The sequence below is a fragment of the Epinephelus fuscoguttatus genome, linkage group LG1 (genome assembly GCF_011397635.1).
Source record: "Epinephelus fuscoguttatus linkage group LG1, E.fuscoguttatus.final_Chr_v1".
NCBI classification, from domain to species: domain Eukaryota; kingdom Metazoa; phylum Chordata; class Actinopteri; order Perciformes; family Serranidae; genus Epinephelus; species Epinephelus fuscoguttatus.
The window spans coordinates 13,749,639-13,777,585 of record NC_064752.1 but is presented as its reverse complement, the minus strand read 5'-3'; the positions used below and the strand labels follow the sequence as shown (position 1 = coordinate 13,777,585).

The 27,947-nt window shown below is 40.9% G+C and overlaps 1 protein-coding gene across 1 annotated transcript; it reads left to right on the top strand.

Moving 5' to 3' along the window:
- slc2a1b (solute carrier family 2 member 1b) lies at positions 1-27,947 on the top strand. The gene is made up of 10 exons (XM_049572768.1): positions 1-432; positions 13,840-13,935; positions 20,269-20,429; positions 21,812-22,052; positions 22,217-22,379; positions 22,597-22,784; positions 23,025-23,129; positions 23,429-23,530; positions 23,631-23,834; positions 24,953-27,947. Exons 1-10 carry the CDS (start codon positions 418-420, stop codon positions 25,151-25,153), a joined length of 1,476 nt encoding a protein of 491 aa, XP_049428725.1. The 5' UTR covers positions 1-417; the 3' UTR covers positions 25,154-27,947.

The window sequence follows — 27,947 nt, the reverse complement described above, 5'->3', positions numbered from 1 at the left end:
ATATGAGCCGTGACCCGGCTCCGGTCTGCAAAGAGCTGTTTCCTTAGAGCTGAACAAGGCGGTACTTCACCTCCAACATCCTGGAAGACTTTACACATCCATGAGGCTGCTGAACCAAAACTTGCCGGAGCCGTGACATCAACATATAGAGCGAGGCGCGCGAGAGACTAGCTGAAGCTGCCGGGCTTTTAACGACACAGACACAAAACAACTTGACGCTTTTTATTTTATTTTTTAAAAAACCACTCCACTGAAGTTTAAAGTCATTTTAACGGAGCAAAAAACCGTCAAGATGACTGTCTACTGAGTGAAATCCACGGGGAGACCTCCAAGGACGTTCTTCCATCGCCGACAACTTTAACAAAAGAAGAAGAAGAGAACAAAGAAGAAGAAGAACATCTCTGTCTCGTAGCAGCCATGGACTCAGGAAAGGTAACGATAATTTTATCCCGTGACTCATTTCACTACAAGATGTTTTTAAACCCTGTCAAACCAGTTTGGCTGCTTTCTTTACTCCGGACTGTCAGTGTGTCCCGAGTTCAACGGGTTCACAGTATTTTTACCCATGAGCCATTTCCACATGTGCTGTGACGGAGACTCATGATGCGGCTAATATTCATGCTAACTATTGCGCCGTTATTACCACTTTATACTATTTAACACGGTTGCTAAGTGCTTAAAACTCTATTTAAAGTACCTTTATTCGCCTTTGTCTCCTTATATTATTAACTAAAGTAGCCCAGTACATCCCTGCGCTGAATAATACCCTTTATTATATATAAATTTCTTAAATATTCATATAAAACATAACTTTGCCGGTTAATTTGAGCCCCATGATGCTTGATATCCGTACTTGTCATGACGTCATAGTGAGTAGGGGGTACGGAAGCCTTTGTGATGCCTCGCGTCTCGTGCTGTATATGTATATAAGTGTGTATGACACAGTATCGTGTCACTGCAGACTGTAGTGGAGGTGGTCTGTTCCTGTAAAAGAGGGCTACGTGACTACCTGGGACAGCAGCTATTTATAGCCATATACATGGCAGCCTTTTGTAGCAGTGTGTTAGCAGCACCAGAGAGAAGTATTACTGAAGTAAATCTATCATTACAACAATATACCTCACTACAAGACAAAAAACTGTACATATCAATACAGTATTATGTCAATACTGGTCATAATTTCTCAAAGTGATAGTCAGACTAACAGTCCAAAACACAAATGTACACTTTATTATTTTAAGACAAAGAAAAGCAGAAAAATCTCACTTTAATTTGCTTTTTTCACATGTGTGTGTAATAGAGTTGTTTTGATAGTGAATCTGAAGTAATAAAACTGAAGTAAAATGAAGTCTAGTTGGTTGAGGTGAAGCAGATTACAGGTTGTCAGGTAGGAGAAAGTACAGTGTTACCCTCTGAAATTTAGTGTTAGAGTCAGTAGAAAGAAAAAGTAGCAGAAAAAGAAAAATACTAAATTAACATACAAGTGCTGCGACATTGTTCTTGACATTTCACCACTGGCTGAGACACAGATAAATTACATAATATTACTGTTCTGTTATTGAAGTTGTTGAGAGTTTTCTGTCAGTCAGCAAATCAGTTTTAATATTTCAGCCTGTGCTTTTGTTTTGGGATTGTTGGTCAGACAAAACAAAACATTCGAAAACATAATTTTGTCCTCTTAGAATATGCAAAGTTTAATTTTATTACAGTACATGCTTAAATGCAAAATTATCTAGTTGATTTATTTTCGCAGCACTTAAATGCAATGCAGATTATTTAAGCCACACAAGAAGCGTCTGTGGAAAAATTTGTAATAAGTTCTCCAACAATAAATGCAGCATGATTTTGCTATTCTTGATGTAAACAGTCACTAACCTCATCTATACCTCAGCGTCACTTATAGACTGTAATGCTCGGAAAGTAAACATCACTTATCTGGTATTATTGGTCTCCTCAGACTGGTGTGGTTTGTGGTAACAGATACATACACAGACCGGCTGCACAGTGAAGCACGTACGCCAGGGAGCTTCCTCCTCCTACTTGGTCATTCATTTAAGACCGGTTAAACCCAGTGGATCAGCACAGGGCAGCCCAGTTTGACATTGTGGTCAGAAAATGTATCTGTCACCAGACACAGTGTGCTCACTTGGACCTTCAGCTGGACTGGGGGTTTGTTGGGGACGTGATGGGAACTGTTCTCTCTGTTCCCATTTTCCACTGTGACACCGACACAGCAGTTTTCCAGGGAGAGTGAGACTCTACCAAGGGAGTATGCACTTGCCAACCCCGGGGTGTTAAAGCCTTAACCCTTTCCTTCCCAGGCTGTTCGCCTCACTGCCTCTTTTTGTGTTTTGTAGCTTCCAGCAGTGTTGAGGTTTTTTTTTTTGCGAGTTTGTAGTTAAACAGCAGTATAGCACGTGCTAATTAACGTCTCGTGTTCGGGATTTTCATACCTGGCTTGTACTTAGTGCTGTGTCCGGGTATGTGCAGATGGAGTCACGTACATGGAAACTTCAGCAAGTGACTCAAGTTTGTGGAAAGCTAAACCATAGTAAAGGAAGTGGTGGAACTACAGTTTGATTTACAGTGAAGTAGCACAGACTCAGACAAGTATTAATGGTGCTGTGTACAATATTAAAACCTGCTCAGGCACCTATTGTTACAGTAAGGTGTTGTCCTCTGATGTCATGCAGTAGGCTTGTCACCAGTTTATGAGCATTTATGTTGGGTAGATTAACTTAATGCCATGTTTCCTTTTAATTCTAAGTGTTTTTTACTAACTTAAAGGTCCAGTGTATGTTTTGTGTATAATCACCTGAAAATAATAATTATTGTGTTGTCGTAACCTTAGAATGAGCCATTTATATACACATAGGGAGCAGGTCCTCGCCCACAGAGTCACTGGTTCTCGATAGGGCCATGTGGGTTTTTGTGTCGGACACCATCATCATTATGAGAGCATCAGAAAACACTGATTTTCAATGTGAAATTGCTTTATTCAGTGTTTTTACTGGTTTAAATCACCTAGTCCGTTTGTTTTGGAGAGGCAGAGATGTCTGTGGACAACTTGGCTAGCGGTAAAAACCTCCTGAACGTCCTGATCTTAAGTTATCAGAGTATAAAGATGAGCACACATTAGCAGGTGCTGGGCTAGCCTGTCTGGGACAAGCAAAACAGTGTCGGAAAAACCCTGATTTGTAATGTGAATCTGCTTTATTTACTCATTTTTACCAGTTTTTATCACCTGGTCTGTTTGATTTGGAGAGGAGGAGACCTCTTTGGATAATTCGGCTCCTGGTGAAAACCTCCTGAACAATTAACACTGAAGGAATTCTAACCAGGAGAAGTTTCAGCTGGTTGCAATCTGCAGTCGTCACTGCTAGATGCCACTTTATCCTACATACTGCTTCTTTGAATCCCTTGCTTTCTGTGCAGCTGAATTCTAATTTTAATGCAGTTATTTCCCCTAATTGCACAGCTTCTCCATCAAAACCTGCCATGTTAATGACTTCACATTGTTGGCCATGTGATACCTTCATTCTCTTTGGGTCTGAACAACTCACCTCAGTGCTCCTATTTTCTCCAGCAAAGAATGAAAATGGTAATTGGGGTCAAGCATACAGTTGACCTGCTCTGTTTTTGAATGAAACAGCCACTAAACATTTTATTCCCGACAGATTTGACAGCACAGGTATTTTGATTGGGATTCCAGAGCCAACAAGCAGCCTCACGTTGTATATACTTAATTGCACGGGCTTAATTCCTCTCCATCCACTGCCTTTCAGCCACCTGCCAACTCCTGCTCTCCTTAAGACAGTCCAGTAGATTTACTTTTGTCTGCATGACTTGCTCCCTTCACTGCGTCTTATAGTGTAACTTGTCAGCTATGTTTTAATGAGGCTTAATGAGGCTTTCCAGTGAAAGTGTGGGATCAAGAGATCTAGGAGGGTTTTAATTCAGATGAACACGCAAGCATGTTTAATTCACTTTCTTGAGAAACTGGATGACTTTGCGCATCACTGTAGTGATCACATGGAGGAGATGGATGAATAAAATAGTTCATGAGGGGCATAGCTGTGTCGCTCAGGGCCTCTTCTGACTTTCTCAGGATTCAATTGAAATTAGCGCGCTTTAATAAATCAGAACCCCCTGAAGCATGGGGTGTTAACTTATGTGTTTGACCCTTAAACGTTAGGTTGCACCTCTGATTTTAAAATATCCATTTCCTCTCATTGGCTGCAGAATCAGTTTGATGCTCTCTTAGACTGTTGCTGCATAATCAGAAAATAGAATTGAGAATTATTAAGGCTGCTTAGATGCAAGATTTATAGAATTTACTACATGCGAATATACTTTGTTAACCTGTAAACTAAGCAGTTTTACTCCTTAATCTAATGATTATGAAATAATTACACAGCCCACTACTGTAATGTTGTATTTACTTGTGTTACTAGGGCCCTGACACACCAAACCAATGGCCAGCCATTGGTCAATGTTGGGTCATCAGTGAGCATCTATCGCACTAGTTTTTGCAATGGGTCCTGCACCTTTAACACAAGTTGGCCCTTGTCGTCTTGTTTTCGGGCAGTTTAGTATGTTGCAATGGAGACGGCAGAGCCTGTGGGAGAAATCCCTCTGATTGGCAGCTCAGCTCAGTGCACGAGTAAACGGAAACGGAAATGGCGAAAGCAAACAAACAACTAAAGTCAAGAGGGCGTGAATACAAAACAAACTTGTTATATTAGATAAGACTATTTCTATTAGTCATTGGCTCTTAATGAGAAACAGTTTGTAATTGTTTGTGTTATTGTTTGCTATTTTAGGGTAAATATCCTTTATTTAAACATTGGGTTGTGTAGTTAATGAGCTAACTGGCTAACTTGTGTCTTTGATCCATCCTGACGGCCTTCCAGTTTTCCTTTTAGAGTGACGAATATAGTTATGGTGATGAATTATGGATTGTTATGGAGAGTTATTCCCTCCCATGCAAGGACAGAAAGTACATGCTAGTTGGCCATCGGCTGGAGTCTTTGTGGTGTGTTCAAGCACAACCTTTTGGCCAAGACACGAGTGAATTGAGGTGACACAACAATTGGCCTTTGTCGCCACCAATTCTTTGATGTTGGTTTGGTGTGACTGGCCCTCTACCGCATATTGTCACCTTTCTCCTTACTAGTGAAAAATGATAATAATAATTTTATGTTTTATGTTTTATGTAGGGGGTGACAGGATAGTCATCATGTATGAACGTTGAAAGTAAATGCTCTGCTATTGATGATGATATTGATAGTCTTCATTGTAACTGTTCATCAGTGGCGATGTTGAATTCAGGTCAGCATCAATACCCACTTGAACTGATATAAAAGTCACTTAAGACCACATGTTGTAAATGCAGTCCCATGTCTCCATAAAAACAATCCCATAATAGTCCTTATAGCCCTTTAGTCTGTATTAGCCACACTAGCTTCCTCAAACATAGGGCTGAACTGTAAATACTTTCTTATCTGATCTCACCATGATGGGCTGGAGTATCACTGGCCCTAACAGATAAGGCCTTTTAATTTGTGTTTACTAACAGTATATGCAGCACACACAGAAAAATAAACACCTTTTACATTAATTATGTCTCTAAAGACACTGGGAGATGTTTGTGCAAAAAGATAAGTTCCTCATTGTTCTTCAGTATTGGAATAAAGGTTAATAATAACGAGTACCAGGAAGCACACACCATCACATGGCACATATTCAAGTCTGTGTTGTTTTGCATATACTTGTTTGATATGCAGGGTTTTTTTGGTAGGCAAATATGCCCATCCCTTTTACACAATTACATTATTATTATTTTGTCCTCACTGTAGAGATGAGACTTGGATAGAAGGCTGCACATACACAAGAATGAATTTTACCAGAAGTGTAAAAATAAAAATATTATTTTTTAGTAGTTTTTCAAAATATTCTACATGTAGCATCCATAAGACATTTAGGCCTAAAGAAATAGGGCGATATTAGTATCCTAATTTTAACTTTAAAAACAGCAGGGCCCAACTGTTCTAATGCAGAACGCTATGTCCATACCCTGAAAGCTATTTGGAAACTGTCCCTACAGCACAGCTCAGGGTGAGGAGGCTGTACAGCTGAACAGGGCAGAGTGTAGTGGAGATGAGGACAAGACTCCTATTGGATTCCCCACAGCTGTGTAAGATGACACTGTAGAGGTGACGTGTGGAATAACGTGACGGCAGCAGCCTAGGCCATCACCAAGAATCCGGCTCACATTTAGGAGAAGGAAGTGAGCTGAGCCCATATACAGCCTGCTTCTGCTTCTCTCTTTTTAAACAGCTGGACACCATCTGACCCGATTCCGAGGAAACCCTCGTTGAGTCTGGATGTGATGAGTCACAAACTTGTTAAAAAACACTACAAAGCCCCTCTGTTGCTCACAGGAAAAGAGGCGTAAACTGATGCACAGTTAAGCATAATTTGATACATTGAACACGTCTGTTAATGGTTATCAAGAAGAGAAAGTCGGACTTTTTGTTTCTGGTCATCTGCTGGCGTTAAATTGACCCACTTTAAGGGTAGTTTTGAAATTAGAAGCTGTCTTCAGGATGTTTTTCCTTTGTCGGCTGCTGTATTGACTTTACTAGTTAAACAAAATGTCTGTTTACTCAGCGCGTTTGGATGAAGAGACACAAACTGGGATGTTTAAGCAAACCTGTGGCAAAACAGTGGTCAGATATCAGGGCTGGAAAGTAACTAAATACATTTACTCAAGCTCTGTATTTTAAGCACAGTTTTGAAAGACTTGTACTTAACCCAAGTATTTTTATGAAATGCGACTACACTTCTACTCCACTACATCTTAGAGGGAAATAATTGACAGCTTTAGTGACCAGTTACTTTCAAAAAGTTTATAAAATACAACTCAAAAAGTATTTTACTCGTGGAAAGATGGTCTTTCAATGAAACTAGGCTGTCTAAGCATCAAAAAGATGCAGATACTTTTGAAATTGGTACTATATGACCCTTGAAAACAGAGGACAAGGTCTGTGGCATTTGCTTTTACTCAAGAGGTAGAAAACCTACAATTACCAGAATGCACTGCACCCACATTTGACCAATAAATGCCTCCACTGGTGGGTAACTACAGACTGTGCTCCTACTGTTTCCTATATTGTAAAAATAGAGGCTAAAAAACTGAGATCAAAGTATAAAACTAGGTAGTACTGATCAAATTTGAATCATGTTTTAACTGTAATTCGAGATTTTTGTTACCAGCCAGTCCCCTGATGTTTTCAGACAGGCAATTTACATTACGTTATCCACCAGTGAGAGTCTTAATTGGTCCGGTGTGGTGCAGTGCACTCTGGTAGTTGTAGGTTTTCTACTGCTTAAGCAGAAGCCAAGTGGCAACTCCCGGGGATAAGAAATGAAGCCAACAAAGAAGTGCAGTTCTCTGAATGGCCACTTGAGGCTGGCTCCAGAAGCCTGTCAGCCATGTTAAAACGCCCAACTTAACAGCAGAAATAAACATGTTTACAGTCTGGTACAAAAAAAAAAAAAACAGTTTAGGTCTCCAGGTTTCTATGGCTAATTTACCTCTTCATGACAACTGCACAGTGGAGGAGGGATTATTTAAAACTCATTTGTTTGCGTTTTATTAAGGCTTAAAATTATGCATAATCAAGGGCGGGATGCTTTGAGTGACTGTCTGTTAGTGTCCTCGATTTCTCAGTCAGATCCACCCCTTGGTCGTTCACCCTTTTGTCCAAATACGGTCACTCCTGGCTTCAAAAAACTAAGATGGTGGCGACCGAAATGCCGAACTTGAGCCTTCAAAACAGGAGCCCACGAACCAGTGGGTGACATCTCAATACCTATGACCATTATCTATACAGTCTGCGGCAAAAGCAAATGCCACAGCTCTTTTCTCTGGGCATGTTGCACCAATTTTAATTTGTTTCGTGTTTTCCTACTGCATAGGCAGCCCAGTTTAAGGGTAATTCTCTCACCACTGTCACATCTACACCCACGTTTCTGAGAACCACTTGGTTCACATTATCTTTGATAGTAGCTGTAAATGACAGTACTGCGGTATTCATACCTACTGACTTGTGGGTAGTTGACATTTATATGTAGGTTAACTGCTGCAGTTTTACTTCGAAGTGTTGTTGCCACATTTTCAATTCCCCCTCGTCATATTTCGTTGTGGCCAACAAAGAAAGAATAATTCATCTTTCTGTGAACTTTTCAGAGCTTAAGTTACAGTTTCCTGGTTTGGTTCTCTGTGTGATTAAGCATCAGTGCTGTAGATGTATTTCACTGAAAATAAGACTTAAAATAACCAAGTATGTGCTTCTAGGGTTAGCAAGAGAGAACTCAGGATCATGTTTTATGTTTGTTGAGTCTAATAGATCAACGTAATGTTTAAAAAGGTTTTGGATGTTTCTGCTCAAACATAAATAGTGAAGTGGTGGTTAATGTTAGCTGTTATAGTTGCACATATCCTAATTTGGAGATGACTGCTCTTGATTTCGTCATTACACTTCATTTTCCATTCGGCTAAATTACCTGCATCTCTCTATCAGTCCTGTTGGCTCCTGTCAGTGTTTACCCAATAAGCGCAGTCTGCGGTGCCAAGCAACCAAGGCCGCTATCAACAGTGTTAATTGTATGATGCAGCAATGACTCAGCAGAAATTTCCTTTCTCTCTTCCCACACCATGTTTTATTTTTCACATGCAAAGGGGGCACATTTCCCTGATGGGCAGCATTTACATAAAGCAAAGGTACGGGAGGAGAAAATAGTTATTACACCCATGAGTCCCTCGATCTCACCATACCAGGTGGTGACGCTGACATCTGACACTGCAGTGAAAATTTTCCAGTGGTATTTAGTTTGGAAAATGCAACGGCAGCACCACAGGGCATTTATTCAGGCTTTGGAGAAGAAAAGTTGGTTTTTCAGGAGCGGGATGGGAAATTAGCACAAACCAGCAACCAACTGCTGCTGGGTTTTGGCTTGGTTTGTCTGTAGTTAAACACTCTTTTGCCAGCTCCAGTCGAAGGTTTTTCTTTTTTTTTTTTTTTTTTTTTTAATTTTGCAAATTATATGGTAAAATAATGAAAATGTGTACAAACGTCATTGACATGCGTAAAGGCTGGATTCCCTGAGCGTTTATTGACTTTCCCTATCCTGGCAGTTAAACCTTATGTGTCATGACTAAAAAATGCCTGTAAATCTCCCTGAATCCTTTTTAAGCCACTTTCACACCACCATGCTGCAACAGTGTTCCTCCAAAAAGCTATGTGTTTTTAAAAACTGGCTGCTAGTGCTTTGATCTTTGGCTCCAGGGTGTAATGTGTTGTTTTCTTAGATAATTTATCAGTCATCTGAAGTGTGGTGGAAATGTTTTCACCTGAGTGTCATTATAAGTTGCTAGTGCAGTGTTGTTCAACACTGGGTATTCAGACACCGACATTATCAGCTCCTCCATCTTGTCGTCTTTCTGCTTCCACGATGCCTGCCCTTTTTATTTGATTGGCCAAAGCCAGGTGGCTACCACCTGAAGTTCAACACTGTGAACTCTTCATGGCAGAGCGAAATCTGTACGTGTTCATGTGGGTAGCTTTATACCCCTACCCACGTGTTCCTAACTGCTTCCCCTTTGCTTCCTTCCACATATTGAAATGACTGGAAGTGGCGAGTTCCCGAGCAGTGACGTGAAAGCCCGTTAACTAGCCATTTTTTAAATCTGTCTTGTACTTTATTCAAAGTTATGTAATTTATGCTATATACATGCTTTGGTTATATAATTAATTAATTATAATTTATAAATACCCCTTGTGTGGGAACTGTTTAGGAAAATTTGTAAACGGTATTTTGCCTTTTACATGAAAATACAATCCTTCTCACAGAGAGCATTCCTACTCCTGTAATCAGCTTTATACATCTAGATTAGCGTGGTATGCAGTGTAATACCGGGGCCTTGTGAGAGGCTAGCTCAGCCATCATTTGTAAGTAAACAAACTCAGAACTCCATTCAGAAATGTAAACAAAACTGAAAAGCTGCAGCTGAGTGAAACGCGCTTGTGAGGTAACTAAAGGTAAAGAGCCGAGGAACAAATAGAGGACTAGTCACTGGTGGTGGATCATAAAATAGTTTGTTAGGGTGTGACTTCATTGTTTCTCCAGCAAGGAAGTCATGTAGTATTGTGCTGCGTCTGGTTTCCGTATACGTGCAACACAATCAAACTCGCCCACTGTCAGGTAGTAAAGGAGAAGGGAAGGTTTGGTCATATGAAAGGCCCGAAACATTATGAGTCATATAAATTGGACTGAAAGTCACTGGCTTATACCAACAGTATGTGTAGACTAAGGCCAGGCTGGGGGAGGTGTCCTGGTATCTGGGTTAAAGGTAAGGATGTCACAGAGGACTGCTTGATTTCACATAAACACACTCTGCCGTCCTCACATTTGACATCAACCATCCACATTAAAGGGAGTTTTGGAAATACTTGTAGCTATTCCCTGGAGGGGGCCTGATTTAAACTCCAGTGCTAACTGCTCCCAGAGGGAAAAGACAGGATTTCTTTGTTTATAGTAAAAGACACAGCTGGTAGTTGTTTTCTGAAACCTTGTGCTGTTTCGTGTTCATTTCCAATCAGCGGTGGCTCAGGAGAATGACATCAGATCTGATTGGTCTCCTCAATGGCAACGTGGCTCCTTTAAGAGCCCAGCTCACACCGCTGAAACGTGTGTGTATGTGTTTATATACAGTTCTGTCGTGGACTTGATGACCCTCATAACAAGAGACCCTATTGGTTCAGAGGTGGAGGTGGGTCTGTAAATGTCTCTAGCCAGGCCCACTGAAAAGGCTGGACTGACTCCTTCCAAATACACACAGAAGTTTTTTCCTCCCTCTTCATCATGCAGGGGAGGAATTCTGGTCCTCTTGCAAAACGTTGTTGACTTGTGTTACCCAGGCTTCCTTTGTCACCAAGATTACTGCTGCACTTTAGTCATATTACAGATGAGCATGCACAGTAATTTCGAATAGTTTAAAAGGAGTGTCCTTGTAATGAAACCTGGTGGGGTCAATCTTATGTTTATCTCCTTTTATGGAAGATGAAAAGAAAATTCCAGAGATTGAAGGTTGGGATCAGAGTCTTAAAGTGACAGTTCAAATCAAAAATACATATTTTTCCTCTTACTTGTAGTGCTGCTTATCACTCTAGATTGTTTTGGTGTGAGTTGCTGATTGCTGGAGACAGCGGCCACAGACATGTCTGCCTTCTGTAATACAACTGAACTAGATGGCACTTGGCTCTTGGTGCTCTAAGTGCCAAAAAAAGTATTTGAAAAACTCAACAGCAATGTTTTTGTCAAGATATTGTGACCTGGGGTCTCATTTATAAACACTGCGTACGCACAAAACGAGGTCTGAATGAGGTATACACCACTTCCCACGCAAAAGTTGTGATCTATAAAAACAGACTCAGTGGGAGAAACTTTGACTCATGCTTACAAACATTTTGGAGACGGGAAATTGGCGATGCAGATGGTGAGCTGGAATCTTGATTGAAGAAATTGTTTAATATTTTTTGCTTTTGTCAGTACGTACATTTTTAGTATGGAGCCCTGGTTACTCAAGATAATCCACAGACCTTGTTGTGAGCAGTTTGTAGGAACTATTTTCTTTCGACTGAACTACTTCCGCCAACTGTATCATCGCACAGAAGGAAGCATGCTTATGTGAAACTCTTGAAATCCTCTTTCACTCATTGGGATGGATTGTGGAGGACCAATGTAGTGATACGGCTGGCACGGTTCAAGGGCTAATATCTTCAACACTCAACAACTCTATTTTTATATGAACAATGGGTTAAATGGAAGGGCAAGCTTCATAGTGATGAACCAATAGAAAATAACAACACAACATTGCTTTCCCCCTTAAATTCTACAGAGTATTTGATGATCTTTCTGATCACTGTTTTGGCTAAAGGTCTACAAAGTTTTGGTTTCGTCTCACCACTCTCATAGATGTTTATGGAGTGCAAAGGCTCTGAAAAAAAAGTTAGCAACTAACTAATGAGCATACTGAAGCATTTGCCAGCTAAAGAGAGTTGGTGGAGACCAAAAACAGAGTTAAAAGGAGAGTGAATACTGGACTTATGTTTCCTACTTGGCCAGCACCACTACTGCAAAGTGATGCTTTTTTTGCCTTTAGTTTGCTGGATGTGAAATTTTGAAATGAAGATAAACTTGCAACTTTGAAGGTGATAGTATTTTTGTAATATTTTAAAATACCACCTATTCAAATGTGAATCTAGTGCAACTTACAACAAGCAGAGATCAACTGATAAGTTGGCTGTTGGAGGTTTTTTGTTTATGAAGATCTAATCTGTTGGTGGTTCAGAGGACTTGCGGTGTCCTTAGTTTGCGTCCATTCTCACTCTGGTCTATAGGTTAATGTAGAAAAATAAGTCAGAGTATGCAGGTTTGATCCTATGCTACATAACTATTAGTGTCCTGGCGGCATTTTGGATCAAGTAGTTTAATTGCTGTTTTTTTTGCTGATGATGATGAAGAAAGGTGAGACCTACCTTTGTAAAGGTCAAATCTTCTGTTGCCACAACAAAGGGAACCTCTCTGGTGTGAATCATTGTGGAAAAGGATTGGTGTGCGAATCACAGGACTAAAGTCTAAACATTTCTCATCCAGACGTGGTGACTGATGGTGAGATATCAAGGATGGAAATAGAAAGCGGCTCCTCTGCTATTTGTGTTTGCCCAAATTTAATTTGAAGTCGGTGCACTTTTGTCCTTATAACACAAAAATGTGACAGGTGTGTGGAATCCCTGCTTGTGTTGTCAGGTTGCTTTCTTCTTCAACACTGAAACACCTAGACATACAGTTAGAAGAGACAATAGCACATTTGAGCGAACAACAAAAGGTAAACTGTGGCTAGAGGCTGGGTTTTTTTTTAGTCTGTCTGAAAGGAGGAAAGAGACAGCGACATACTTCACTCTGGTTTATTAACTTTTTGGTATGAGGAAAATCTCTTCTAATCTTCTGGGCCCGACCGAGGTCAAGCAGCAAGTGAACTCTATAATAACAGGAACAGGAACACAGACAATAACATGCAGAACTGGGTCCAACCTGGACCTGTTCCAAGAAGTTGGTTTATTCAGTTATATCTGGATAATCAAAACCTGGGGCCTCCTCAGACCTGACCAGAGTGTTTCTTAGTAAAAGTTGCCCACATAGCTCAGTAAACATGCCTCAGGGAACAGGTGTATGTCTGATTGCTGGCTGTTGGATGTACACATTTCTCCATCTCCTCCTTGTTTGTCTTGTTCCTTTAGGTGTTGTGAGGCATCACTCATGGGCCGCCCACTTCCAGCGTGTTGTGTAACAGAGCCTGATAACAAACATCTTTAGGATATTTCAGGATATGTTTGACAGTGCATTCATTATACTTGTTAAGAGCATGCAGTGAGGATAAAGTTAGCATTTGACCAAACTGAACATTTTAAGTCCGATGTTTTTCAGGGGAACTGAGGCACAACCGCAAGTTTTAAAAAAAAGTCTGCAATATGGCAAGATCAACACTCACTCTGTCCCAAGAAATCCACTTTAACTTCTTCTCCTTTTGTAAACACACACTGAATATGTGAGAGTCTCTAGCTCAGTACACTGTATTGTCCAGGAAATGGAAATGTTTGCACTCATCCCAGCCCTTGTGCAAATCATTGTCCACTGTGTTGAAATGGTGTATAACTGGTCAGACTGGTCTCTTTACTGACACGACTTTCTCTGCTCTCTATTGTCTTACAGCAAGTAACGTTTCCGTTGATGCTGTGTGTGGGGGCGGCTGTGATTGGCTCCCTGCAGTTTGGCTACAACACCGGTGTCATCAATGCCCCTCAGAACGTAAGTTAAATGTTTGCAAGCATGTTGTTCAAACACTAAGAAGATTTTATGGTGTGTTTTAACCCACAAAGATGTAATGTTACTGGTTGTAATGGGGTGGGAGATATAATGATTATACTTGCTTTCACAGCCATGGGGTATCAGTGTGACTTGCAAATATTATTATTATATGAACTGAAGACCTGTTACTATGTTTCCCACTCACAGTGAATAAATCCTCACGTTTAATGGCACCACTGTAATGGTTTTACCTTCTGCTAACTGCTAACAAATAACTTTTGAAAAAACATAAACACTTCTGCCCTGAGACGAGCCGGGTGCTTCAAAGTAAAAGCAGTGGTAGTATTGTATTTCATTATAACAATACTTTAACTTAAAATATAACAATACTTAAACTTTACTTCAACTTTATTATGACATTCTTTATCTAACTTTATTATAACAGTACTTTATTTAACTTTATTATAACGGTACTTAGTTTAATGTATTATAAAAGATCTTTATATAACTTTATTATAAGAGTTCCTTATATAACTTTATTGTGACAGTACGTTATTTAACGTATTATTAAAGATCTTTATATAACTTTATTATAAGAGTTCCTTATATGATTTATTATGTCAGTACTTCATTTAACTTTATTATAACAGTACTTTATTTAACTTTATTGTGACAGTACTTTATTTAACTTTATTGTAACAGATCTTTATCTAACTTAATTGCAACAGTACTGTTTTTAATTTTATTATAACAATACTTTATTTGATAACTTTATTTATTCTATCAGTACTTTATTTAACTTTGTTATTAGGGATAAGTGAGTACACCATTATCTTCATCTGTATCTGTTCAACCATCAAAATTATCTGTATCTGTACTTAAACAGAATTTACACCGTATGTGGGTTGGATTTAAAAAGAAAATGGGTGAGACCTAACCAGAGGTTGTAATTTTTAACATGAAACATGGGATGATCAGAAGCTGGTATAGTTATTATTTATTAGAAAGCAGCCTCATGATTAAGATTAATGATTAACAGTACTTGTTTTTTACTTTATTGCAGCAGTAGTGTCCTAGTTTAGTATGTTATTAGTCTACAGTAGTTTAGAGTAGATTTCAATATATTTATATATATTCAAGATATGTGTATTGGGATACAGCCTGAAAACATTGCAATTTGATTTATTGGCCATGTTGCCCAGCTCTAGTTTGTTTTGTAGGTATGCTATCAGTTAAACAGTAGATCAGTCTCTCCTGTTGTCCCAGCTCCAATACTTTCTGTTAACTTAGTTGTTGACTTGAAAAACAGCACATAAAGTGGAGGAGGGTGGGGTTAAGGGGCGAGATAATAATAGCCACATTCAGGCCTTTAAGGCCTCAGGACATCTGTATTAACAGACTCTGTGTGATTCCTGTGCAAAAGAGTGTGTCCATGCCCAAACATGGACCTGTGCCGACCAACAGCAGGCTGGGAAAAGCTAGACAAGGGAACTCAGAGGAAATTAAATTAAGTAGGTAGATGGTCATCTATCCCCATAACAATGCCAAGCAATAGAAAAGATGTTTTCTTGCCCCCCTCAGACTTAATCAACATCAGTTTTATTAGCAGACAGGTGCAATAAAGAAACTCATTTCCTGGGGAATGTCAATATTGCATCAGTAACCCGTCTGGTTAGTTTGCATTAGTCTGAACACACCCTGTGGCTACACAGCTGTCTGTCCACAGGTCACAGGTGTGCTGCCAGGACAGAGCCCTGCCAGCTCTTTTGAAATGGCATTTGCATGCAGAGTTCGTGGTGTGCTGGGGACCGACTGTCACACTGATCTACAGTCACAGCAGCTGTTTGTGGCGCTCTGCCTGTAACGACAGACTGATTTTCATCTGCTTGTGGCCACACTGTCAAAGCTGTCCTGGACTTTGATGTGAAGAACGCTTTGTAAATGAGAGCAGCTTTCGTCAATTGTGTCTCTGAATAGCGGGGGAAAGACAGGATACATTCACTTATTGACATGAAACAGACAGAAGTGAGAGTCTGGGCAGAGATGTGATCTTTTATTCATTTCTGTTTGAGTCAAGAAGAGCAGAGAAGTGAGCAGCAAATGTCAAAGAGGGAATTTTAGGCCTGGAGTCACGTGAGCAAAAATTGCACAATCATCATGAATTGCGCAAACATTATGATCTCGTTGTGTCGAGAGCTCAATCGGTCAAGGGCTGCAAATAAAAATTTCACATATTGATTAATCTGCGATTATTTTGTAGACTAATCAGAAAATTAAATGGAGTGTAAAGTGACTTCTTCAAATGTCTTGATTTGTGTCTAACAGTGTAAATCTGTACGATATTTACAGTTATATTAAGCAGACAAAAGCAGCAAATCCTCACATCTAAGAAGTTGGAACCAGAGACTGTGTGCCATTTTGCTTAAATTCTTAAAGGTCAGGTGTAGAGGATTTGGTGGCTTTGGTCTGAATCAGGGACTAATTTTCTTTCTAACTTGCATAATTGCTTAGAGTTAGTTCGTGTTCTCACAGCAGCATTTACAAGTGGACCAGATCAAATTCCTTGTGCTAAAAAGCTGCTCTTGATTGGTCAGAATTTCCATGTGGGAAAAATCCAGGAAGTAAACAAAATGTTGAAGAAGAGTACACTTGCAAGATAAATGTGACACTTTCTGATGTTGCAATGGAGGGACAACTACACAGGTTGATTTTAGTGCAGTACAGGAGGAGGTGCACATTAATAATCCTCCAGGACTGTAACATGCTCATGTTTAACCCAAACAATGTGTCATGTGACTGCAGTTGGTTCAGATCCAGGTCGGAACATGTTCTCACCACAAACGAACCGCACCAGAGTTCATTTGACCGAGACCACCTTGAAGAGGTGGTCTCGGTCTTTTGTTTGGTGCACACTGGAGTGCAATTGCTGTGTTCACACCTGCCCAAATGAACCGCACTTAGGGTGCAAACAAACTTGAGTTGGATTGAACCGAACCAAACAGGGCAGGTGTGAAAGCTCCTTTAGTTTCAGGGGATTATACATAAATTAAAACATAGCTATGGGTATTATATTCCATTTCTGCCAATACATACCCCTAAATCCTACACACTGGACCTTTAAATAATCATTGCAGATCTCAGTCTGTCCTTACTCACTGAAAAGTAGAGCTGCAGGTCGATTGACAGAAAATTATTTGGCTATTTTGATCATCAAAAGTTAAACATTTGCTGGTTTCATGCATTTTAACTTAGATAATTTGATGCTTTCCTTGTCTTACATGATAATAAACTGAGCAGCTTTGGAATTTTGGACTATTGATCTGATAAAATATTCCATTTGAAGATGTCACCTTGGACTCTGGGTTATTACACAAGGCATGTTTAACTATTTTCTGACATTTTACTGACAAAACAATTAATCTATTAATAATTCTACTAACTGTAAATTGCAGCTGCTAAAAGGTAAACAAGACTGATATTTCATAACACTTAATCCGGTATTTTGCCTCCACCACACTGCAGCTATTAGTGTAGCAGAGATTGCCTCCAACAACACGTGTCTGGCTTCACGCAGCTCAGCTCAGGCGCCCCAAGTGCCCTGTGAGTGGCTGAGTGAGGGGCTGCAGATTGAGAGGGAGACAGCAAATATGTGGTCTGTTACACACTGGGCTAGTGTGAACCTGCCCTGCTGGCTCTTTATCCCCTTTCCCAATACTCACACACACACACACACACACACACACACACACACACACACACACACACACACTCAGAGGTCTGAGCAACTTCACATGCAGAAAAACTGTTACTCAACACCGGCTCATAATCCTTCAATCGTTAATGACCCTTTAAGAGACTATAACTTTACAACTTCTATATAGCGACAGCCCTTCACATTGTCACCCACACCTCTCCCCTCTGTGCTCTAGTGTACGATAAAGGCTGCAGAGATGCTGCTGCCTGTGATGCAAGCTGTGCGCTGTTTTAGAGTGTCTCTGATTAGATACGCTCTTTTCAAGGGCCAGGCTGCGGCTCCCCGACATCCTGCTGCATGTCTGTCTGCCACAAAGCAAATAATATCCTTGTTTGGAAATTTAATGCAAAGGTCATCTGGGTTTTGATGATGGCATTCATTAACTTTTTTATTTAAAAAAAAGTAAAAAAATAAACTCTTTATTATGCTTTCACTTGTTCAAAGACAGATTATTTTTCTTGTTTGAATTAATTTTCATCCTGTGTGTGCTGAATACAGTGCTCACCTTGACAGCCCGGCGACCAGCCAGCTCTGCTGACAGCATGAATAGACAGCTTGTTTCATTGTGTGGTTAGAGCCAGCTGGTGCTCCAGGCTGCACGGTCTATTCAGAGACAGAGATTCAGGAAGAGAACAAAAAATAATTATGTAACTTCTCAAGATCAGCCATTCAAGTGAGTGAAAGTGTCACTTTGTCACTGTAGTTTCGGCCTGATATTCCCACTGAACGACTTTTTTTCTCACTTTAATTATCAATAACAGTTTAAGTGTATGCTATATTGAGAATAATTTCACTTCTTTACCCAGCTATAGACAGAACTTTCTGACGAGAAAGCCATTAACAGCTTCAGTTCCCCATCTGTGCTGTCGTCAAAGCCACCAGACTCCATTGAGAAAAACAGTAGTTTAACACTGATGAACATGGGAGCTGCTGGCCTCAGTCATTTAGTCAGTTTTTAATATTGTGTAAATTTGGTGAATCTGAACAAACGCTTTAAAGCGCCAAAGTGACACAATAACACAAACTAATCGATCGAGGCAGAGGTAGACCAGCAGCGCCTGCGTTCAGCTGTATTAAATCACTGTTTTTCTCAATGGAGTCTGGCCTTGAAGGGAGTACGTCCACAGCAGTACATTGCTTGACCTCCGTGTCAGACTGCAGCCTGCTTTCCAAACTGGGGACGAGCCAACTGACATCCACTGTATGTGATACACTGACTATGCATAAGTACCTCATATAACCCCACTTCAGAGGACCCAGACTTTCCCTTTAATGTGGCTCTGATGAAAATGTGATCAGAAACCCCATTAAACTGCACACAGATGCTGATTGATGATGATGATTTAACTAATAATGTGACTTCTAAAAACCAACTGACTGCACCGATGATGATTTATGTGTCTTGGTGAATGGGGGTTATTTAGATAAATTTGTGGAGGTCATTTTCTGTTGATTGGTGTCCGAAAACCACACTAAATTTACTTTGTTTAAAACCGTAAAACATGAGAATTTACAAGAGGGGGGAACACTTTTAAGAGGCACTTTATATTCATGGATTCTGGTCCAGTCATTTTCAGTAACCTTCCTTGCAAACTGCAGTGGGAAAAGTATTAAGCAGCAGAAAATGGAGGCAGTTAAATCAAGTTTAAGTACCCTTAAAATTGTACTTTAGGCGCAGTTCTTGAGTAAGTGTACTGTCGTTATATTCCACCGCCGCTTGCAAATGTGCAAACACAGAGATCAGCAGGAGCTCCTCCAAATAAGGCAGTTTTTGAGGGGTAGATGGTATCGGTACAGTTCAGTGTATGATAACATACTTGTGACATAATCCAGGCCTTGTGAGTGTAAGTCGAGAGTGGGTATGATCCTTTATGTACCCCTTCACCATAGGAGGTCCTTATCAAATTACAGCATCACTATTCATAACTGGTTGGCAAGGACACTGCTGAGCTTTTATTCCACATTGAGCTTGAGTACATCAGGTGCTCTGGAACATATACAAATATAGGTGATGTTCCACTATCGGAGAGACACATGACAGAGCTGAGTGGACATTTAGTAACGAGAGAGGTGGAGGTGATGGGGGGGTCAGGGGCATACTAGTGAAGTCACAGAGTTATGAGCGGTTACAGACAGGGTGGTGACCTTTCTGGAACATATGAGAGGTGTCACCGTGACGCACACATAAACAGACGCAAGGCTCTGCAACTTAACCCTTGTCACCAGCTCGACAGGGCGTGTTTGTCAACACAGTCACCTGATGGTGGTGGAGGAAGGAGGGGGGTGGGGAACAGAAACCTGACACTTAACCATGGCTGGTGAACTTCCTGGTTGCCAGTAAACGGTAAAGATCATACAGTGCTGCCATCAGCTGGTCACACTGTAACAGCTCAACCATGGACAACTATGTCTCAACCCGAGCAGCAGGGAAACATAAAGCACATTATCGGATTATGTAAAGCGCTTATGCAATTATAGCATCACTTTTGTTTCTAAATTCAGATTATAAATATTGTAAAAAATGATCCTCCATTTTGTAGGGAGAAAACTTAAATAACTTTTTGTTTTTCCTTTGGCAGGTCATTGAGAAATTCATCAATGAGACGTGGTATGATCGCTACCATGAGCCCATCACAAAGGGCACCCGCACGGCCATCTGGTCCATCGCCGTGGCCATCTTCTCTGTTGGTGGCATCTTTGGCTCCTTCTCCGTCGGACTCTTTGTCAACCGCTTTGGAAGGTGAAAAGAAAACAAAATCCCTGCATGGTGTTGCAATAGCATGATAGCCCCGGGCTTTTCCAAAAGAAGCAGATTGTGCTGGGTACATTCTCTCTGTAAAGACAGCAGTTTTAAAAAAGCATATACATTTTTTTTCATCTTGACTAGGGCAGAATTACTTGATTTTCTGTGGAATATACCGAAAACTGACATTGTAGTCAACAAAGACGACAAAGACCGGGATCAATTGATGATAAAGTGACTGCACACATAATTTACTATCTAAAGATGTTTTCTCATACGTCAGGAGAATCAGGTCCAGACATTGTCCTGAGTTGCTCTCTCACCCATGTAGCACACACCAGGAGATTTTTGTGTCTGATGCGTTCTCACCTACTCGAAATACACTATTTGGTGCAGGTGAGGGGTGGCGCCTGGGCCGAATGTGCAAAAGGGAGGACATGACGCAGATTACACCTCAGTCATGTAGTCGGTTCACAGTTTGGTCATAAACAACACAGTCTGTGGCCGTCCTTTTAGTTTGTCTGTAGATTTCGGCACGACGGTGCAGTGGTTGGCATTGTTGCTTCACAGCAAGAAACTTCCTGGTTCAAACCAAGGGTGGGGGAGCCCTTCTGTACCCTTCTTGAGTTTTCATGTTCTCCCCGTGTGAATGTGGGTTTTCTCTGGGTACTCTGGCTTCCTCCCACAGTCCAAAGACATGCATCAGGTTAATTGTGTGAATGGTTGTCTGTCTCTATGTGTCAGCCCTCTGATAGTCTTGCGACCTGTCCAGGGTGAACCCTGCCTCTTGCCCGATGTCAGTAGGGCGCGACCCTCGACAGGATAAGCGGTCACGGAAAATGAATAAATGAATGAATGTAGATTTCAGCTTCGGCCCTAACCGACAGAAGTTCCCAAATCGTGTCATCTCTCCAGTTTGTTTTTCAGCTGCCATCTTTGTGAAAATTACCCTTTTTCTTCATCCTAGGATGTTTGTTATTTTCCGGTTTTGCTTGAGTCTCATGACAGAAACGTCACATAACACGCTTACATGCTTGCTGTGAATCTTCCAAACAATTTCCTGCTAACACATAGGCTCAATCGGACATTAAATAAACTTTTCACTAGAGAGCTGGCAGGGTAAAGTCTGTTTTATGTCTGATCCAGCTGATTCAGACAGTTGCGTTCCTAGCAGGTAATGTCGTGATAATCTCAGGTTTACAGTGCATGTGTGAAAGAGGCTCTGTAACAATTTTAAAATATTTATTAGGACCTGCATTATTCTCGGGGTCCATACACAACACCGAAAGCATAGAAACAACACACAACTCGCCAATCACAAGAAAATGCCTAAAATGAATTTCATGTGTTAAACGTGTCTTGTTCTCTGTTGCCCACAGGAGAAACTCTATGCTCATGGCCAACATCCTGGCCTTCCTCGCAGCGACTCTGATGGGCTTTTCGAAGATGGCAAAATCCTGGGAAATGCTGATCGCTGGTCGTTTTGTGGTGGGCCTCTACTCTGGCCTCTCCACAGGCTTCGTGCCCATGTATGTGGGTGAGGTTGCCCCTACAGCCCTGCGAGGAGCCCTGGGAACCCTCCACCAGCTGGGCATCGTCATCGGCATCCTCATCGCACAGGTTAGTAATCATTCCAGTAGTTTTAATACTGTAGCATATATAGTGAAGTCAAGTGATTATTCTATGAGACAACACTACAACTTTTTTTTGGTGCATATTTAATTTTTCACACAGTGTGGAGCTTGGTGGTTGATATGTGTGTTGTGTCTCTGGATTGCTTTCAGGTGTTCGGATTGGAGGTAATCATGGGCAGTGACAGCTTGTGGCCACTCCTTTTGGGCTTCACCTTCATCCCTGCTGTGGTGCAGTGCATCCTGCTGCCCCTCTGCCCCGAGAGCCCCCGCTTCCTGCTCATCAACAGGAACGAAGAGAACAAGGCCAAGAATGGTTAGTTTACACACACACACACACACACACACACACACACACACACACACACACACACACACACATGCACAAAAGGTGACAGCATTTACAGCTTGAAGTGGAAGCATGGCGGTCATAACTGCTGTATCCTTGCATGATTTTTATTTTTCATACCTCCTCGCTGGCTGGTGTTTTGGCATAATCTCAAATCTCCCGCTTTCTCTCTGCGCATTCCCAGTGTTGAAGAAGCTCAGAGGCACCACAGACGTCAGCTCTGACATGCAGGAGATGAAGGAGGAGAGCAGGCAGATGATGAGAGAGAAGAAGGTGACCATCCCAGAGCTCTTCCGCTCGCCCCTCTACCGCCAGCCCCTCCTGATTGCCGTCATCCTGCAACTCTCCCAGCAGCTGTCTGGCATCAATGCTGTGAGTGTCCCAGACATTATACATTATCCTACTGTTCACTCGAAGGACTGTCAGCGAGAATCTGAACCAAAGAAACAGAAACCACAGAGAGACATCACTTTTCCCTGACATGCTTTATTCGCATTCACACTAGAGCTACATAATAGAGAATATCCCGGACACACCTACATGTCAAATGTGTTTATAAAAAAAAAAGCACACTCTCTCATGTTCAGTCTTTGTGGTTGTCGTTCCTTCTAGGTGTTTTACTACTCCACTCGTATCTTTGAGAAAGCTGGAGTGGAGCAGCCTGTCTATGCAACCATTGGAGCCGGTGTGGTTAACACAGCTTTCACTGTGGTGTCGGTGAGTACAATGTTATGTTAAAAATTGGCAGTGAAATCTCTATTACAGCTACAGATATATAAAGGTGTCAGAAGCACCAAGTTATAGAGATACCTTCAGCCAGATAATTCAGTCATTTTCAAGATTCTTTATTGTTTTTGGACATAAATACTTTGCAGTCAAACTGTGTGATGTACCTAAACTGTAAATGTAAAATGTCTCCCTGTGCACTGAGCACCAAATATAAAAGCTGTAACTGGTTCATTGCTTTGTAGCACTGCACTGACCTTATCCCTCGTCTTGTTCATTTTTCCGTGCAGCTGTTTGTCGTAGAGCGTGCCGGACGTCGGTCTCTGCACCTGGTGGGGCTGCTGGGAATGGCCGGATCTGCCGTCTTAATGACTATCGCTCTGGCTCTGCTGGTAGGTGTCTCATAAATCTTTAAGACATTGTGGTCATTGGGAGACCCTTTGAGTAAATAGATGTAACTGACCTCCCCTTGTTTCCCCTCTGTGCTTACAGGACAAGCTCAAATGGATGTCATATTTGAGCATTGTAGCCATTTTCTCCTTTGTTGCATTCTTTGAGATTGGACCGGGTCCCATCCCCTGGTTCATCGTGGCAGAGCTGTTCTCGCAGGGACCCAGGCCGTCAGCCTTTGCTGTGGCTGGATTCTCCAACTGGACTGCAAACTTCATAGTGGGAATGTGCTTCCAGTATGTAGAGGTGAGTGGAAAAGAAAACCATTAAAAGGCAGTATCTATTTATCTATACTTTAATACCTTCCCGAAATTTCACCGGGGTATTTTTTTCTTACACCAGTTCCCCTGATTAAAGAGAGGAATACAAACTTACACCTACTGAATTAAAGTTTCTCTCTTTCACCGCATTGCCTTGTTAACTCATCGTAAAAAACACACTTTATTTTAACTCGATAGAATGAAAAGTCACCAAATCTATCTTAGTTAGTCTTGTTAGTTGTTCAGTTCATTAGTTCACTGTTCCAACAATCGCCAGCTCTAGTTTGGTCAAAGTAAACCCTTTATTCACTGAGTTAGATGTAAAAATATGCTGCTTTCCCCTGCGGTGTTGAAGACTGGTGTGTTTAAAATCCTGTAACGTTATCCCCACCACTCGCAGTCACCATGTCTGTCAGCTCTGCTACCTGTTCCAGCATGAAAGACTGACCTCTGGTGGGGCATGATGTGCACTACGTACAGTAAATACTAAATTCAGCCTCTCCGTTTGACTTTAATGGTCAGATGAGCGTCCGTTGGGATTTCTGAATACCCTGGTTTAACGTAATACCGTGATAACACCCAAGCCTGTTTGTGAGGTAACGCTGTTTAATGGGTCTGTAAGTTTTCTGGAAAGAATTTGTACCAAGAAAAATGAGTCCTCAAGTTGAATTGAATTTCTGAGTAATTGTAATTTTTTTTAGAGATATATCCTCAATGTATGTATGTTTCATTTTAAATAAATAAATACCCCTTTATTTATTCAATTAGAAATATAAAAAAAACATTGCCCATTGTGAAAATCAATTGTGGCGTGTTTAATTAGAAATGAGCTTTATGGGCCACATCTAAGGAAATTGACACTGGTTAACCCCCCCCACCCACCCCCCCATTGTTCTCATAGACATAACCGTTAAAACACGGACAACAAAACTGAAAAAAAAAAAAAATGAAGTAAAAAATAGACAGGTAACGTATCATATTGATCTGCTTAGTTTCTCAGTACTTAAAAAAATCTATTCCTCTTTCTCACTGTCAGATTATCGAGGACTGAACCTTGTCAGGACGCCACTAAACAATCATCTCTTCTCTTATCTCTCTTCACAGGAGCTGTGCGGCCCCTACGTGTTCATCATCTTCACCGTGCTCCTGCTCGTGTTCTTTGTCTTCACCTACTTCAGAGTGCCGGAGACCAAGGGCCGGACATTCGACGAGATCGCGTCCGGCTTCCGCCAGACGGCCGCCACCGGAGGAGAAAAGCACTCGCCGGAGGAGCTGAACAGCCTGGGAGCGGATTCTCAGCTCTGAGTGACTGATTTTTTTAACTCCTAACAAACTCTTTCTCACACCCAGGAGGGACAAGAAGGGTCTACTAACTAGAAGTAGACGCGTCCATTGGTAGAATAATTTTCACACTGTCACCACATTTCGGACGTCATTACCAAACACAGAGCAGCCCTGTGTGACCCTCCAACATGATGGCCTCTGCTGCCCCTCACATGTCACACAAAGAAACAAAACAAAAAAAAAACTCAATGGGCACTATGTCGCCTGAGGGGAGTTTGGGATAGATGGGGAAGGTTTTTAATATTTGAAAAATATTTCAAAGAAGGAAAAGAAGTGTCTGCATCAATCAACCAACCTTTCTTTTTTTATCTTTCTTTTTTCCACTGAGTATATAACTGATGTGTGCTAATGCTCTGTTCTTTGTAGCCTGTTACCATACAGTCAGTTTGTTATTATCAGGTCTAAGAGTGCTGCAGCTGTAGAGATCAGTTCACTGTACAACAACTTACTTGTTTATATCAACCTATACTGTAATAACACTGTAGACTCGAGCACTGTAGATGCTGTACAGCTCTGCCCACCAGATGGCGCTCTGCTCCCAAAAAAGCTCCTAATGCCCCACTCATACGTTATTTGTTACTGAGTACACAAACTGTGATATGTTGGTGTATTGCTGTACGAATTAAAATTTTCTCAATGGAATTTATTACACTAAAGGTAACACTCAACATATTATACATTTTTGTTACTTATTTACTCCTGTTAGATAATATTTTAATATTTTTATTGTTAGACAAAATATTTTTCTTTGTGAAAATGTCTTTTTTTTTTACATATATATATATATATACACAAAGACAAATTGTCATGAAGACAACACAGTGATATATCAAGAAATTCATCCTCCATTCGTGTATTTTTACACCATTCCTCTTCAGAATTACATTTGATGAAATTAATATTGACTTGGCTCCGTGCCAGAGGAGCAGCGTCTGCACAGATCAGCACCGGAGCGCTGACAGTGAAGTACAATAAATAAATCATCCCTCCATTTTAACCGTGACATGAGATAACTACGCACTCACAATCAACAGCCGCGAAACCAAAACTCCTCACTAACCTCACAAAAAGCAGAACATTTGTGAGTTTTAAGTGCCCGTCTAAAACAATCAAGCCTTCCAGCCTTATCACTTCGGAGCAGTTTCAGGTCAGGTCGGGTTGATACAGACTTAGAGCGTGTGTCAGCGGACGATCTTCACTTTAAGTATTCTTGAGAGCTACCTGTAGAGCTTCTAAAGTCTGGTGAATTGGATTCAGAGCTGTCTGTTTTCACAGCCAGGGGAGCTGCCGTGCTGCACGCTGTTCCCCCCCTGTGACAGCCACAAAGCATCGTCAGAGAAATGAAAGAAATAACGGGGACCAAAATGAATGTCTGCCTTTCAGAAGGTTCTATCCTGACAGTGCTTGTCACCCATCTCGGGTCAAACTCCCAGTGTTCCTTGCACCCCGTATAGCCCATTATGCCTCCCAGGAGGTGGACACACATCAGTGCAAGGCTGTTTTCTCTGTCTTGTGCACTATATTCTGCAGTATTGTTAGCTCTCTCTCTCTGCGGGTCGCATACTGCACTGTATTCAGTAGCTGGTGGAAAGAAACTATGTAGTCTGGCTCACTTTGCCTCGCTGTTCAAGCCGCTGTCTATGACTGCTGTATCACTTGTTGAACCTTTCTTTTCTTTAAATGCATTGTTTTAAGGAAAGTTATCTTTTTAGCAGCACTTTATTATTCACAGTGATGTTTCTTTGTTACTGAAACAAACGCTTTGAGGTTGTTTTCTGTTTTTTACCCACAGTGTGGAATCTTTGTTACTGAGGAGAGACTGAAGTACTGCTGATGTTTTTTGAAATGGAAATGTGTGATATAGTGTCATTTGTTCATATCTATTACGGTCTTGTACAGAGCACATTTAGGTGTGTGCACACGGAGGCCAGCTGTGAGTAAACATCGTCATAGTCATAGTCTAATGATGACTCTGATCCAGATCCAACCCTGTAGTCAAAAATCCATTTGAATCATTCCAAAATTGTTAATTATTGTACATAGTAGATCTTTATAGTATATCTTTTGTCATTCGATGGGTTGTTTCGCCCATCCTGGAAAGCACTGTAGCATCCACTGTGTGCCTTTGTGTGATTTTCACATATCATCACCAGCATGAATCATGTAACGGCACCAAAAGATGTACTTCTCCCCACCCAGACTGACGTCTATCGCAAATATCAAAACTGTATTTTATGTACATAGATTCACAACTCTGCGTGGGCATTTTGATTTTTGATGTAGCCTTTGAAATCTCCTGGTCGGTGGTCTAAAACACGCAACATGATGTAAATATGAAACACACTACAGCCTTACCCGCTCCAAATTTATAAAATATTTAACTTATTAGAAACTTATTTTGATAGATAAATTAATGATTAGTACTGTAGGGCTGTATGTCTATGCATTTAGCTTCCATACTTCTGTTCTCTTTTTGATTTTTTTACCTAAAGAAATGTCGAGGCCTAATAATATCACAATAATTTTAATTCAGATTTGACATGTAAGGATTGTGTTAATGAGATGCATTCAGTAGTGTTTTCATTCTAGTGCACAAAGCTTATTCTAATGTTTGTAATAATAAAGATCTGTGTGTTTGGTTTTTGGAACGTCAGCTTCTGTCAGGGGAATACGAATTGTGATGGATGATGTCCTGAATGGTTCTTGTGTAAGTGGTTTAATGGCTCAATAAAAGAAAACATGCATACAGATATTA

Excerpts from the sequence above, each read along its gene's own strand:
- slc2a1b (XM_049572768.1), top strand. Across the intron at positions 20,430-21,811 it reads TTTGTCAACCGCTTTGGAAG|GAGAAACTCTATGCTCATGG; the intron begins GTGAAAAGAAAA and ends TGTTGCCCACAG. Across the intron at positions 22,053-22,216 it reads TCGGCATCCTCATCGCACAG|GTGTTCGGATTGGAGGTAAT; the intron begins GTTAGTAATCAT and ends GATTGCTTTCAG.